Source organism: Sebastes fasciatus, chromosome 14 (genome assembly GCF_043250625.1).
Source record: "Sebastes fasciatus isolate fSebFas1 chromosome 14, fSebFas1.pri, whole genome shotgun sequence".
Classification (NCBI taxonomy): domain Eukaryota; kingdom Metazoa; phylum Chordata; class Actinopteri; order Perciformes; family Sebastidae; genus Sebastes; species Sebastes fasciatus.
In genome coordinates this window covers 22,879,574-22,894,379 of record NC_133808.1, presented here as the reverse complement: position 1 = coordinate 22,894,379, position 14,806 = coordinate 22,879,574, and the positions used below count along the sequence as shown (strand labels likewise).

Sequence of the window (14,806 nt, the reverse complement as noted above, 5' to 3'; positions counted from 1 at the left end):
ATAATTTCACTTAAAACTATTTTTTTGCACTCAAGTTCTTAAAATGAGAAAAAAACTCAGTACTTTGAATTTGTCAAGTATTGAATTCACACAGGTGTATACAAAAATAGGCTTTACCATGTGGTTATTTCATGTAGACTATTTATTTATTGATTTACCAGAAAACATGCTATATCGTGATATGAAATATGAAATGACCTTCATCGGGAAAGAAGATTTTGGCCATATCGCCCAGCCCTAATAGATTAATTGGAAGGATAATGAGCATATGACATCTTGTATGTCTGTAATCTCTATTCTCCTTTAGCTATATAATGAGTGAATTAAGTCTAGCTCCTGTAGACTAATGTGTTCCCATAGTCTATGTTTATAAAACCATTGGCATACAACAGGCTGTGGTGGTTAATTGATCATTTTTAAGAGATTATTTTATACCATGATAACATCCTTAAAATGTGTTTTCTAATTTCAGGTAATTTAAGGCCATACACGAGAGGATTCAGAACTGGAGGAATAACAACAAACTCCAGGGACAGAATAACAGCCACGTATGGATTTATCTCTTCAATATTATACCGACTCAAGGCAATATCACAAAATGCTGTGATAGAATAAATCACAAAGGAAACAACATGTGGCAGACAGCTCTGCAATACTTTCCCTTTGAATTCTGCTGAGCTTTTCAAACAAACAACCACAATTCGCGAATAGGTGTACAGGACATAAAAAAGCGGAAGGAAAGCTGTAACTATGGTCAAAAGCAAACCTACAATGTTGTTGACAACAGTGGTAACACATGCTAATTTTACAACGTTCCAGTTGGCACAAAACACTTTTTGTATCTCATTACCACATAAAGGAAGCCTGGCAGCCAAATAAATACACGTTGTAATACCAAAGGCTGGAACAATCCAAGCCAAAGCTGCCAACTTAAAAACGGTTTTAGAGGTCATCTTTCTGTGATAGTGTAAAGGATGACATACAGCAACATATCGATCATATGCCATAATGCTGAGAATGGTCAGTTCATAGGAAGCATATGTGTAAATAATATAGACCTGAGTGAAACAAGCAGGGCGAGAGATTAAATGAGTATCAGACAGAAGGTCCACGAGGAATCTGGGGAAGAAACCAGCAGAACCATACAGAGAGTTGATAGATAAAAATGCAATGAAAATATACATGGGCTCATGTAGTGTTCTCTCCCGTATTATTATCAATATCATGGCAAAATTAGCAGACACAATAAAGCTGTAGATTAGGAGGCAAAAGACAAAGGCCAGATAACGGTAGTGCCCAATGTTCATGAACATGGTTAGGTTAAAGTAAAAAGAGTGAGTGCTGTTTTCCATTCTCTAAATCAAAGGTCTTTGTTTGGAGAGAAAAAGTCAGCATTTACGTATGTCTGTTCTTGTATAAACTCTTATCACTGTTTTGAAAAATCAACAGTCTTACTAAACTGAACAGGTAGCATCATTGAAAATTACATATAATAATTTTGCACCGGTTTTGGTGAGCTCTATACACAGATATTCTACAACTGTGTGTTATGAGAGGTGTTCAACATCTTTTATCTTGTCCAGCCTGGTTGATGTCACCACATTATTTCACCTCTGGAGAGTTTGTAAACTTCCCCACAATGCACACTAAAGTTTCTGATAGAGAATTTGTCTTTGGCTCTAGGGATGGCAATGCCGGTCTGTTGGCCAGTCTGTCTGGCTACCACTTTGGTCCAGAATGAAATATCTCAACAACTATCTGATGAATTGCCAAGAAATGTTGTACAGACATTCATGGTCCCCCAACACGTTCTCATCCCAACTCGCCAAGTACCGCCACTTGTTAAGTGACCCTCGGCATAGGATACCGACGAACGGAGGCACCCTTTAGCCGCTGTATACGATGCACCGGACTTTCAACTAACTCCAATGTAAACCCACCTGCTGCATTACATGACGGTCAGACCAAGTCACGTATAGTATTATTAGCGTGAGAGTCCGCTAAGGGCAGGCAGGAAAGATGGTGGGAGGGTCAAACAAACACAGGACTTTAAACCAGAAGACTTCTGTTCATTACCCATGTGAAACTAAAGTAACGTTGTCTTATTTTGTCACGTCAGTTGTTAGACACGTGACTCTTTGGTATCATCAAGAGTAACGTAAGAGGAGTACCCCGTGCGTCAGTCTCCGATGAGAAGGGGCACTGACCAAGCAGCGGTACTTGATGAGTTGATTGTGAGAATGTGTTGTACAGACAGTTATGGTCCACCAAGACGTTCACATATCAACTTGTCTCATACTGACGCTTTGTGAGGACCCCTTGGAGTCACCACTACGCTCACAGTAAATACATGATTAACATTGTGATTTCAAACTAAAACACTTGCTTAGGTTTACGCAACAAAAACCGTGAGGGCGTTGAATTCTTTTGCACTTTAAGTATCACTCCACGTCTGAGAAAAAATGTTTAAACTCATGTTGTCATGGTTAATTAGTGACACAGCGCATGTTACAGGTTATCATATTATCATTTAATCCAGTCCACAGCAAAGTAATATACAGTAATTTATATCCACACAACACATACTGCAGTCTGCATTTTGAGAATTAATTTAATGAAATATCTTGACACCAATAAACATGTGGCCATAATATTCTCACTAGGGCTGGGCAATATGTAAATATATCTCAACAAAATTATGTAAAAATGTGTATCGTATGTATTTTCCTATATCGTTTCTATCGCTATATAGGCTAGGCCTATATTTATTTATTTTTTTCTATATAATTTCACTTAAAACTATTTTTTTGCACTCAAGTTCTTAAAATGAGAAAAAACTCAGTACTTTGAATTTGTCAAGTATTGAATTCACACAGGTGTATACAAAAATAGGCTTTACCATGTGGTTATTTCATGTAGACTATTTATTTATTGATTTACCAGAAAACATGCTATATCGTGATATGAAATATGAAATGACCTTCATCGGGAAAGAAGATTTTGGCCATATCGCCCAGCCCTAATAGATTAATTGGAAGGATAATGAGCATATGACATCTTGTATGTCTGTAATCTCTATTCTCCTTTAGCTATATAATGAGTGAATTAAGTCTAGCTCCTGTAGACTAATGTGTTCCCATAGTCTATGTTTATAAAACCATTGGCATACAACAGGCTGTGGTGGTTAATTGATCATTTTTAAGAGATTATTTTATACCATGATAACATCCTTAAAATGTGTTTTCTAATTTCAGGTAATTTAAGGCCATACACGAGAGGATTCAGAACTGGAGGAATAACAACAAACTCCAGGGACAGAATAACAGCCACGTATGGATTTATCTCTTCAATATTATACCGACTCAAGGCAATATCACAAAATGCTGTGATAGAATAAATCACAAAGGAAACAACATGTGGCAGACAGCTCTGCAATACTTTCCCTTTGAATTCTGCTGAGCTTTTCAAACAAACAACCACAATTCGCGAATAGGTGTACAGGACATAAAAAAGCGGAAGGAAAGCTGTAACTATGGTCAAAAGCAAACCTACAATGTTGTTGACAACAGTGGTAACACATGCTAATTTTACAACGTTCCAGTTGGCACAAAACACTTTTTGTATTTCATTACCACATAAAGGAAGCCTGGCAGCCAAATAAATACACGTTGTAATACCAAAGGCTGGAACAATCCAAGCCAAAGCTGCCAACTTAAAAACGGTTTTAGAGGTCATCTTTCTGTGATAGTGTAAAGGATGACATACAGCAACATATCGATCATATGCCATAATGCCGAGAATGGTCATTTCATAGGATGCATATGTGTAAATAATATAGATCTGAGTGAAACAAGCAGGGCGAGAGATTAAATGAGTATCAGACAGAAGGTCCATGAGGAATCTGGGGAGGAAACCAGTAGAACCATACAGAGAGTTGACAGATAAACATGCAATAAAAATATACATGGGCTCATGTAGAGTTCTCTCTCGAGATATGACCAGTATTATGACAAGATTAGCACAGACAATGAAGCCGTAGAGCAGGAGGCAAAAAACAAAAGCAGGATAGCGGTAGTGTCCAATGTTCACAAACATGGTGAGGTTAAAGTAAAAGGAAACAGTACGGTTATCCATTCCACTTACAATAAATCAGTGACAAATAGATCACTATTTTTGTCTTTGTTGTTGGACAAATTCTCATTCCTGTCTTGAAAAAATCAGTGATCTGATTTGACAGACTTTGCAGCATCTGTGCAAAAGAACATTTAAGCAGTTGAGTGATAAAATGCTAAAGTATAGCCATTGTAACATAATGTTGGTTATACCTACAGTAGTTTCACTATACTTACTGAACCAGCGGTCATGGGAGGAGTTCAGAGTCTTTTATGTTGTCTGACTGCACATGTCATCACAGTTTTTGTACTCAAGAGAATTGTCATGGTAAAGCAATTATTTTAATATAGTAATTTATTACATCTTAAGGTGCTGATCTCACCGAGACACATCGCTAGAAACTAGGGCTGTCACTAGATTAAAATATTTGATTACGATTAATCGCATGATTGTCCATAGTTAATCACGATTAATCACAAATAAATCACACATTTTTTATCTGTTCAAAATGTACCTCAAAGGGATATTTGTCAAGTATTTATTACTCTTATCAACATGGGAGTGGGCAAATATGCTGCTTTATGCAAATGTATGTACTGTATGTATTTATTACTGAAAATCAATTATCAACACAAAACAATGACAAATATTGTACAGAAACCCTCACAGGTACTGCATTTAGCATAAAAAATATGCTCAAATCATAACATGGCAAACTCAAGCCCAACCAACAACAGCTTTCAGTGTGTCAGTGTGCTGACTTGACTATGTCTTTCCCCAAACTGCATGTGATTATCATAAAGTGGGCATGTTTGTAAAGGGGAGACTCGTGGGTACCCATAGAACCCATTTTCATTCACATATCTTGAAGTCAGAGGTCAATGGACCCCTTTGAAAATCGCCATGCCAGTTTTTCCTCGCCAAAATTTTGCATAAGTTTGGATCGTTATTTAGCCTCCTTCATAACAAGCTTGTCGTTGGTTGGTACAAATAGATTCCTTAGGTTTTATAGTTTCATATGATACCAGCATCTTCACTCTAGCTTTAAAACTGAGCCCGCTACAACCTAAAAATCACAAGTTACGTTAAAGAAATGAATGGTGTTAAAAATAAATTTGCGTTAATGCATAATTATCGCGTTAACTTTGACAGCCCGTCTAGAAACACATTGCCAGCAATATACGAGTTTTCCTGTCATATGGCGCTCCTGGCATGCACTCCTCTCTTGTGCGGGCATCATGACTTCCATCAACATATTGACTGCGCCATAAGGGGAATAAACACTCCGGATCACTGCCATTCAAAAACGGTTACAGAATGGAATCGCTACCCGCATTCAGGAAGGACGACCATGCAGCCATCTTACTGAGTTTAAAGCATGTAAACAAGCTACGATGCATGCGACGTAAGGCATGATATAATTGGGTATCATCTGCATAACAATGAAACTTCATGGAGTGTTTCCTAATAATATTGCCTAAAGGAATCATAAGATGAATAGAATTGGTCGAAGCACAGAACCTTGCGGGACTTTGTGACTAACTTTGGCAACAAGTCCTTTGTCTGATACAATTAGGAGGTCATTTGTAACTTTCACCAGTGCGGTCTCTGTGCTATGATGCATTCTAAATCCTGACTGAAAATCCTCAAGTAACATATTGTTCTGTAGAAAGTCACAACTGATTGGCGACTGCTTTCTCAAGGAAAAAGCAAAGGTTAGATATAAGTCTATAGTTGGCTAAAAAACCCTGGATCAAGAGTGGGCTTTTTAAGAAGAGGTATAATTACAGCTCCTTTAATGACTGTGGTACGTAGCCTGTTAGTAAAGACAGATTGATCATATTTAGTAAAGAAGTGTTAACTTAGGGTAAAACTACTTTAAGCAGCCTAGTTGGGATTGGGTCTGAGAGATAGGTAGACGACTTAGATGAAGAAATCGTTGAAGTTAGTTGATGAAGGTCTGTTTCTAAGGTTCTTGTGTTTGAGGATAAATCGATACTGGTTGAGGGTAGGAGGTGATTCATTTTTTCTCTAATAATTAGAATTGTATCATTAAAGAAGCTCATTAAGCCGTGAGGGCTATAGAAACTGACTCTGTTAGCCTGGCTATAGCGCTAAAAAGAAACCTGGAGTTATTCTTATTTTCCTCTACTAGTGATGGGTAACAGGCTGCTCTGACATACGTAACAGAGAGCCTTCCTATATCTTCCCAGACTAAACAAAATTCTGCCAGATTGGTGGAACGCCGTTTCTTTTCAAGTTTTCACAATGTTTGCTTTAATGTGCGGCATCCAACACAGCAAATAAATGAGCTCCACACCTGTTTGTATTTATTGTAGCCCACAATAACTAAATTTGTAGTAGATTGTAGTAGTACATTTTGGGACTATTTTGAGATATTTATGATAAATTACCATTACCGATGGTTATGGTGGCTACAGTGGGATCATAAGCCTTATCATTGTGTGGCTGAGAGTGACAGTTTGCAGCTGTGATCTGGGAGACTTCCAGCTTTTCCAAAATGTTTACTCATTATATTGGCATATGTTTTAAAGATCTGATTGTCTTTAAAGGCATTTTAGTATTTATTGGTAGAAGCATGAAAGTACAGGTCAGAACCTCAAAGGAGCAGGAAAAAAGTAAAATAAACACAACATGTTGATATGTTAAGTGGCAGTTCTTGTTTACTATAAACAATAGAGCAGATTTACTACATGATCAAATTTCACTTTTCATTTTGCATTGTGTTGTTTACCCTGAAAATATGTAGATACCAAGTGCTACCGTACAAAGACTTAAATAATAAAGAATTAATTTACTAGATGAAAACCTATTAGTGAGATACGATGTTTGTGTATGGCATATGATTTCATTTAAAACAGATTATTAACATGAGAAGCCTAATAAATTAATTCACATCAATCTCCACTGAAACCAAAGCATGCACATGGCAAGCAATGGCTGCATGCCACTGTACCATAAAGTCTATTATCACAATATTGTAGTCAAACTAAATTTAAGAAGACATTTTCAACTATCCTGGCTCTTATCATAGAGTAAGAAAGTTGATTAGCACATCAGATACTTTGTCTTTTCACTTAGACATTACTCTTTTACATATGTTTCATTGACAACATACAACATTCACATGGTCAGTGTAGATGATGGTACTGTTCTACGGGAGTTCTTTTTAGCTCTGGGTTTTAAGCTTGTTATCTTGAAAATGTGTTTTCTGATTTCTGGAAGTTTAAGGCCATACACAAGAGGATTCATAACTGGAGGAATGACAATAAATGCTAGTGACAAAATTACAGCTCCAAATGGATTTAACTCCTCAAGATTTCGTCGGGTCAGTGCAGCATCAGTTAATGATGTGACTGAATAAATCGCAAATGAAATAACATGTGGAAGACAACTCTGTAATACTTTTCCCCTAACCTCTGATGACTTTTTCCAACAAGCAACCACAATTCTCAGATAGGTGTAAAAGATAAAACTAAAGGGAATGGCGGCCATAGCTATGGCCCCCAACGTAGCAGCAATACTGTTAACAGCAGTGGTAACACATGATATCTTTACAATATTCCAGCTGGCACAGTATATCTTCTGTATAGTGTTGCCACATAGAGGAAGCTTGACAAGTGTACTAATGGTTATTGTAAGGTTACAGGCTGGACAGACCCAAGCAATAAATGACAATGTGTAGACAATTTTAGAGTTCATCTTTCTGTGATAGTGTAAAGGATGACACACAGCAACATATCGATCATATGCCATAATGCTGAGAATGGTCAGTTCATAGGAAGTATATGTGTAAATAATATAGATCTGAGTGAAACAAGCAGGACGAGAGATTAAATGAGTATCAGACAGAAGGTCCATGAGGAATCTAGGGAACAAACCAGAAGAACCATACAGTGAGTTGAAAGATAAAAATGAAATGAAAATATACATGGGCTCATGTAGTGTTTTCTCCCGTATTATTATCAATATCATAGCAAAATTAGCAGACACAATAAAGCTGTAGATTAGGAGGCAAAAGACAAAGGCTGGATAATAGTAGTGCCCAATGTTCATGAACATGGTTAGGTTAAAGTAAAAAGAGTTAGTGCTGTTTTCCATTCTCTAAATCAAAGGTCTTTGTTTCAAGAGAAAAAGTCAGCATTTATTTATGTCTGTTTTGTATAAAAACTCTTATCACTGTTTTGAAAAATCAGCAGCTTTACTAAACTGAAGAGGCAGCATCATTGAAAATTACATATAATAATCTATATTTTGCAATGGTTTACGTGAGCTCTATACACAGGTAATCTACAACTGTGTGTTCTGGGAGGTGTTCAACATCTTTTATCATGTCCAGCCTGGTTGATGTCGCCACATAATTTCACCTCTGGAGAGTTTGTAAACTTCCCCACAATGCTTACTAAAGTTTCTGATAGAGAATTAGTCTTTGGCCACAATAGTAGCATGACTCTAGGGATGGCAATGTCGGTCTGTTGGTCAGTCTGTCCAACACTTTTGTCCAGCTAGCAACCACCGTTCTAGCAACCGCCTCGGTATGTTCAGACAGAAAGGCCTATTTTATTGTGAACATTATTATCTATTAATAAAACAATATTTAAATTGGAATGTGTCTATAACCTTCATGTTGCCATACGTGATGACCGTGTTAAAAAAGCAATAGCTCACTTTGGACCACTTTGTGCCGGGACTAGGGATGCTAATTTTTAAAAAAGAATTTAACCAATAACCAACCCTCGCTAACCGATTATTAACCGTTAACTGCCAAGATTAGTCCCTGTATGCAGCGGTGTGCCAGCTACAGTGTTTGTCTGCTGAGTCCCCAGTTCCCCCGTCCGGGAGCGTTACTTTACCATCCATGATGCTGCATGTAGTGTCGCGGACATGCAGCCACTTTCCCAGTAGCTCTCCACCGCACATTTAGTTTAGTTTAGCAGGTTGGCAGCTGTGTGCCTGCCCGGCGTAACCATACTCTGTCGCCCAGTGATAGCGAGTGTCCGACAACCCGTGTGTGTTTGTGCTACGTTACACTCTAGCTGCTAACTATGGCTTTGTGCTCGCTATTGTCACACACATAGGGTCTTGTCAGCGTGGCGTTACTTTGACGAGTGTCCGACAGACACTAGTGTGTGTGTGGCGGCGGTGGTGAGTGTGTGGTTGTTGGTGGCGTTATAGCTGTGATCGTAGGTGTAGCAGTATGTGTACCGTTTATTTGTCGGTGAATACATGCTACGAGGCTACAACTCCTCAGCTCCGCTCAAGCGAGCTCAAGACGGGAGCCAACTTCCTGTATCCTGTAACTCCGGCTCAGACTGTCTTAAGGTGGGCTGTTAAGGTGGACCAGCTTTTCCCCTTTAAGTGACAAACCGCTCCTCTGAGTTTTGCTCAGCTTTTTAAATGAATTATGAATATTTCTTTTAACCGTTTAACCGATAGCGTTTATCGGTTAAAGTTATTAACGTCGGTTAATGGTTAAATGGTTAATTATTAACATCCCTAGTTGGGACAAACATTGCTCCTTAGCTGTGATATAATCACAACGTACCATGACCTGTCGTGAGCAGTGGGCAAACTCCAGGTCTGAAAAGTAAAGCTAAAGTACGGTAGCTAGCACATCTGAATAGCGTGTAAAAAAAAAACTGTGGGATTAGTGAGAAAGTTGCTAAAAGAAAGAAAAACTATTGTGCTTGAGCAGAACTAGTGTAAGGTTAAATGTATAGCAGGTATTTAGCCGCTGTAATGAAGACTATCACAAAATCAACTGAGTTGGGCTAGAGCTCTCCCACGATGGCTGATCAGGCCCTCCAGGATCAGAGTTGTTTGTGTTTATTGTAGCTCACAATAACTAAATTTGTAGTAGATTGTAGTAGTACATTTTGGGACTATTTTGGGATATTTATGATAAATTACCATTACCAATGGTTATGGTGGCTAAAGTGGGAGCATAAGCCTTATCAGTGTGTCTACTCATTATGTTGGCACAAGTTTCAAAGATCAGCTTGTGTTTATTGGCATTTTAGTGTTTATTGACAAAAACTTGAGAACCTAAAAGGAGCAGGAAAGAAAGTAAAATAAACACAACATGTTGATATGTTAAGTGTTTGACAGAGTTCTTTACTATAATCAATAGAGCAGCTTTTTTACATGATCAAATTTCACTTTCGCATTGTGTTGTTTACTGTGGAAATATGTAGACACCATGTGCTAAGGTGAAGACTTACTATAGATGGAAACCTATTAGTGAGATACACTATTTGTGTATGGCATATGATTTAATTTAAAACAGATTTATAAACATTAGTGCCCTAATAAATTAATTCATATCAATCTCAACTAAAACCAAATCATGCACATTTATCAAATCATGTTATAAGCAATGGCTGCATGCCACTGTACCATAAAGTCCATTATCACAATATTGTAGTCAAACTGAATTTAAGAAAACATTTTCAATTAGCCTGGCTCTTATCATAGAGTAAGAGCATTGATTAGGACACCAGATACTTTGTCTTTTTACTTAGACATTATTCTTTTACATATGTTTCATTGACAACATACAACATTCAAATAGATAATGGTAATGTTCTACAGGAATCCTTTTTAGATCTGGGTTTTAAGCATGATATCTTGAAGATGTGTTTTCTGATTTCTGGAAGTTTAAGGCCATACACAAGAGGATTCATAACTGGAGGAATGATAAGAAATTCTAGTGACAAAATTACAGATGCAAATGGATTTTTCTCCTCAAGATTTTGTCGGCTCAGTGCAGCATCAGTTAATGATGTAATTGAAAAAATCGCAAATGAAATAACATGTGGAAGACAACTCTGTAATACTTTTCCCCTGGCCTCTGATGACTTTTTCCAACAAGCAACCACAATTCTCAGATAGGTGTAAAAGATAAAACTAAAGGGAACGGCGGCTATAGCTATGGCCCCCAACGTTGCAACAATACTGTTAACAGCAGTGGCAACACATGATAACTTTACAATATTCCAGCTGGCACAGTATACCTTCTGTATAGTGTTACCACACAGAGGAAGCTTGACAATTGTAGTAAGGGTAATTGTAAGGTTACAGGCTGGACAGACCCAAGCAATAAATGCCAATGTGTAGACGGTTTTAGTATTCATCTTTCTGTGATAGTGTAAAGGATGACATACAGCAACATATCGATCATATGCCATAATGCTGAGAATGGTCAGTTCATAGGAAGCATATGTGTAAATAATATAGACCTGAGTGAAACAAGCAGGACGAGAGATTAAATGAGTATCAGACAGAAGGTCCACGAGGAATCTGGGGAAGAAACCAGCAGAACCATACAGAGAGTTGAAAGATAAAAATGCAATGAAAATATACATGGGCTCATGTAGTGTTCTCTCCCGTATTATTATCAATATCATGGCAAAATTACCAGACACAATAAAGCTGTAGATTAGGAGGCAAAAGACAAAGGCCAGATAACGGTAGTGCCCAATGTTCATGAACATGGTTAGGTTAAAGTAAAAAGACTGAGTGCTGTTTTCCATTCTCTAAATCAAAGATCTCTGTTTCAAGAGAAAAAGTCAGCATTTATGTCTGTTCTTGTATAAACTCTTATCACTGTTTTGAAAAATCAACAGATTTACTTAACTGAAGAGGCAGCATCATTGAAGTTACATACAGTATAATAATCTAGCTCTATACACAGATAAATGACAACTGTGTGTTATGAGAGGTGTTCAACATCTTTTATCATGTCGAGCCTGGTTGATGTCACCACATTATTTCACCTCTGGAGAGTTTGTAAACTTTCCCACAATGCACGCAAAAGTTTCTGATAGAGAATTAGTCTTTGGCCACAATAGTGGCATGGCTCTAGGGATGGCAATGTCGGTCTGTTGGTCAGCCTGTCCACTACTTCGGTCCAGACTGAAATATCTCAACAACTATCTAATGAATATTCATGACATTTTGAACGGACATTTATGGTCCCCCAACACGTTCTCATCCCAACTCATCACATATTGGCGCTTTGTCCGGACCCCTCTGTGTCACTATCTAACACACCGGGTAACCCAGTGAACACATGGTTAACATTGTGAAGTCAAACTAAAACACTTGCTTAGATTTAGGCAACAAAACCACTGAGTTAGGTTTAGAAAAAAGCATCATGGTTTGGGTTAAAAACATACATTTGTAAAGTGAAAGTGAAACTTACGTTTCACACAGGACTCGGACAGCGGTCTCCTGGATGAAAGCCCTGTGTTTGTTGGACCCATCCACCACCCTTTCCATCTACCTTCCCTGAGCGCTTAATATTGACACGGATGGGTTTACATTGTAGTTACTTGAAAGCGCAGTGCTCCTCATACAGACACTAAAGGGTGCCTTCTGTGTCGGTATCACACGCCGAGGGGTGTGACAAAGCGTCGGTAGTTGACACCCAGGGAGACAGAACGGACCCGGTCCTCAGAGGATGAATCCTACTGACTTTGGTTATACCCTGATTTTCCTCTAGCGCCACCAGCAGGTCAACGTTTCCACTTACCCTGAGAAATATCTCAACATCTACAAGATGTATTGGGGGGGGAAACTGTGCAGACATTCATGGTTCCCTGATGATGAATCCTAATGAAGCTTGTGTTTTTTGTGAAATATCTCAACAACTATTGGAAGGATTTCCATGACATTTGGTACAGATATCTATGGTGCACAGAGAATAAATCCCAATTACTTTGGTGATCTCCTTTACATCTAGCACCACCAATAGGTAACTTTTTTTTCACTCAACCAATAAAATATCTCAACATCTAATGGATGGATTAGCACAAACGAAGGTTATGATATTGTAACCCTAGTTCTATAAGCACATTCAGAGCCCTTTACTGGACTCTAATAGTCTCCTTTAATCACAAGCACGCATTCGCCCACTGACAATTTGCATAAGCATAGCCGGCCAATCAGAACGTGTCTACCCGAACATGTGTGTACCCACAGTATATAAGGCAACACGGACTGCTGTCTGCCATCCTACACCCTCTTCAGCGAGCACCGTGGGAGCGACAGGCCCCCCTTGGTAGAGGGCTCCGCCTGTGCTTATATAACTGGGGTTACAATATTGTAACCTTCATTCTAACTCACACAGACTCGGCCCTCTACTGGACTCTGTAGGTACAGTGGGTGAAGCCCGATGAATGCACGCCCTGCCACAACATAACAGCAACCATACCACACTTATCCTGACTGGCTAGAGGTTAGACGCTGCAGCCCACCTACTTCCCAGGTGGTACGCAACTGAACTGGGTAGTCTTTGAATTCTATGTGTTTGACAACGGTTACATATTATACCTTTCAGTTCTTGGGAACAAAGGAGGAAAGTGGTCTGAGAGTAGCCCCCCTGTGGTTACCACGTAGCAGCAAGCAACTGGGGTGCACCGTCAGGGCGGCTAATTCACACTCTCTTAGCTGAGGTCAGAGCAAGCAGCAAAGGGGCCTTCAATGACAATGCCTTCAGAGAGGATCGCTCCAGAGGCTCAAAAGGATCCCTCACCAAGGCCTCAAGCACCAATGGCAGTTCTCATTGTGGGGAGGAGGCACACATCACCTGTTTCCTGACCACCTGCAAGAATCGCTTCACGAGAGAGTGGCCAAAGACAGGTCTTTCGCCAAACCCCTTGTGGCAGGAAGAAATGGCTGCTGTATACACTTTAATAGTGGCATGAGACAGCCCTCCATCCAGCAAACACTGCAAAAAAGAGAGAATAGAACCAACTGCACAGGATCTAACCTTGTTTCCTTGCACCAATGTTGGAACCCCAACTACATTGCCTTGTAACAGGCAATGATGGATCCCGCTCTCGCCGTCTAGATAGTCTGCATAAATCTGTACAGACAGTGCAGCCCTCCTCAGCCTGCTCCTCTTAGGAGTCAAGCTTGGAGAGGATGGCCCAGAGTGGGCAATGTGCCTATCGCACCTGCCTCCTGAGGCAGAGCCTCCCAGAACTGGGGATGGTCCAGGACTGGGTCGCATCATCTGAGTCATTTCTGCATACCATGGCTGCGAGCGGCAACCTGGGGCTACCAGAATGACCAACAACTGCTCCTGCCTCACTTTCTCCAACAGGGGAGGGATTCAGGGAAAGCAGCAAGGCCGGTTCATGACGGGCACTAATGAGGTTCTTGAAGCGGCGACTCCATCCGTGGAGATGAGCAGCCAGTGGGCAAATCGCAGTCCGCTGAAGAAAAAAAGGATGGCAGACAGCGGTGTGTGCTGCCTTATACTGTATACTGTCGGGTCAGCACGTTTTCGGGAGGCCCGTCCTGTTTGGACAGCTACGCTTATGCAAATTTTCAGTGGGCAAATGCTTGCTTGTGATTGGAGGGGAGTATTACCCATAAAGTCCAATACAGACAATTCATGGCTCCTGGATGATGAATCCGAATGAGTTTAGTGAACCCCTCACTTTTCCTCAAGCACTACCGGGTCACCATTTTTGGTTTGGAGCAAAATGTGACAACAAATATTGGAGGTATGAAATGTAATAGAGACATTGACATCCCCCTCAGGATGAAATTGTAATAACTTGGTGTAATAAACTTTCGCGTAGTGCCAACATCTGGTCAATTTTCAATTCGTCCAATAGGCCAGGTTCGTTTCGAGCAGGCAGTGCCCAACGGAAATTGCATT

At 39.6% G+C, this 14,806-nt stretch overlaps 5 protein-coding genes across 5 annotated transcripts in view; all 5 read right to left on the bottom strand.

Moving 5' to 3' along the window:
* LOC141782893 (olfactory receptor 52E8-like) overlaps positions 1-14,806 on the bottom strand; it is a 54,852-nt gene that overhangs the window by 22,149 nt on the left and 17,897 nt on the right. The window lies entirely within an intron of this gene.
* Positions 417-1,513, bottom strand: LOC141781938 (olfactory receptor 6N2-like). The gene has a single exon (XM_074657938.1). It carries the CDS (start codon positions 1,350-1,352, stop codon positions 417-419), a length of 936 nt encoding a protein of 311 aa, XP_074514039.1. The 5' UTR covers positions 1,353-1,513.
* Positions 3,199-4,530, bottom strand: LOC141781937 (olfactory receptor 6N2-like). The gene has a single exon (XM_074657937.1). The coding sequence runs from the start codon at positions 4,132-4,134 to the stop codon at positions 3,199-3,201; it is 936 nt and encodes a 311-aa protein (XP_074514038.1). The 5' UTR covers positions 4,135-4,530.
* Positions 7,124-10,033, bottom strand: LOC141782249 (olfactory receptor 10A7-like). Its single transcript, XM_074658368.1, has one exon. The coding sequence runs from the start codon at positions 8,233-8,235 to the stop codon at positions 7,258-7,260; it is 978 nt and encodes a 325-aa protein (XP_074514469.1). The 5' UTR covers positions 8,236-10,033; the 3' UTR covers positions 7,124-7,257.
* On the bottom strand, positions 10,265-12,147 carry LOC141782892 (olfactory receptor 10A7-like). Its single transcript, XM_074659731.1, has one exon. It carries the CDS (start codon positions 11,664-11,666, stop codon positions 10,698-10,700), a length of 969 nt encoding a protein of 322 aa, XP_074515832.1. The 5' UTR covers positions 11,667-12,147; the 3' UTR covers positions 10,265-10,697.

Coding starts and splice junctions, on each gene's coding strand:
- LOC141781938 (XM_074657938.1), bottom strand. CDS start 1,352: ATGGAAAACAGCACTCACTCTTTTTACTTTAACCTAACCATGTTCATG.
- LOC141781937 (XM_074657937.1), bottom strand. CDS start 4,134: ATGGATAACCGTACTGTTTCCTTTTACTTTAACCTCACCATGTTTGTG.
- LOC141782249 (XM_074658368.1), bottom strand. CDS start 8,235: ATGGAAAACAGCACTAACTCTTTTTACTTTAACCTAACCATGTTCATG.
- LOC141782892 (XM_074659731.1), bottom strand. CDS start 11,666: ATGGAAAACAGCACTCAGTCTTTTTACTTTAACCTAACCATGTTCATG.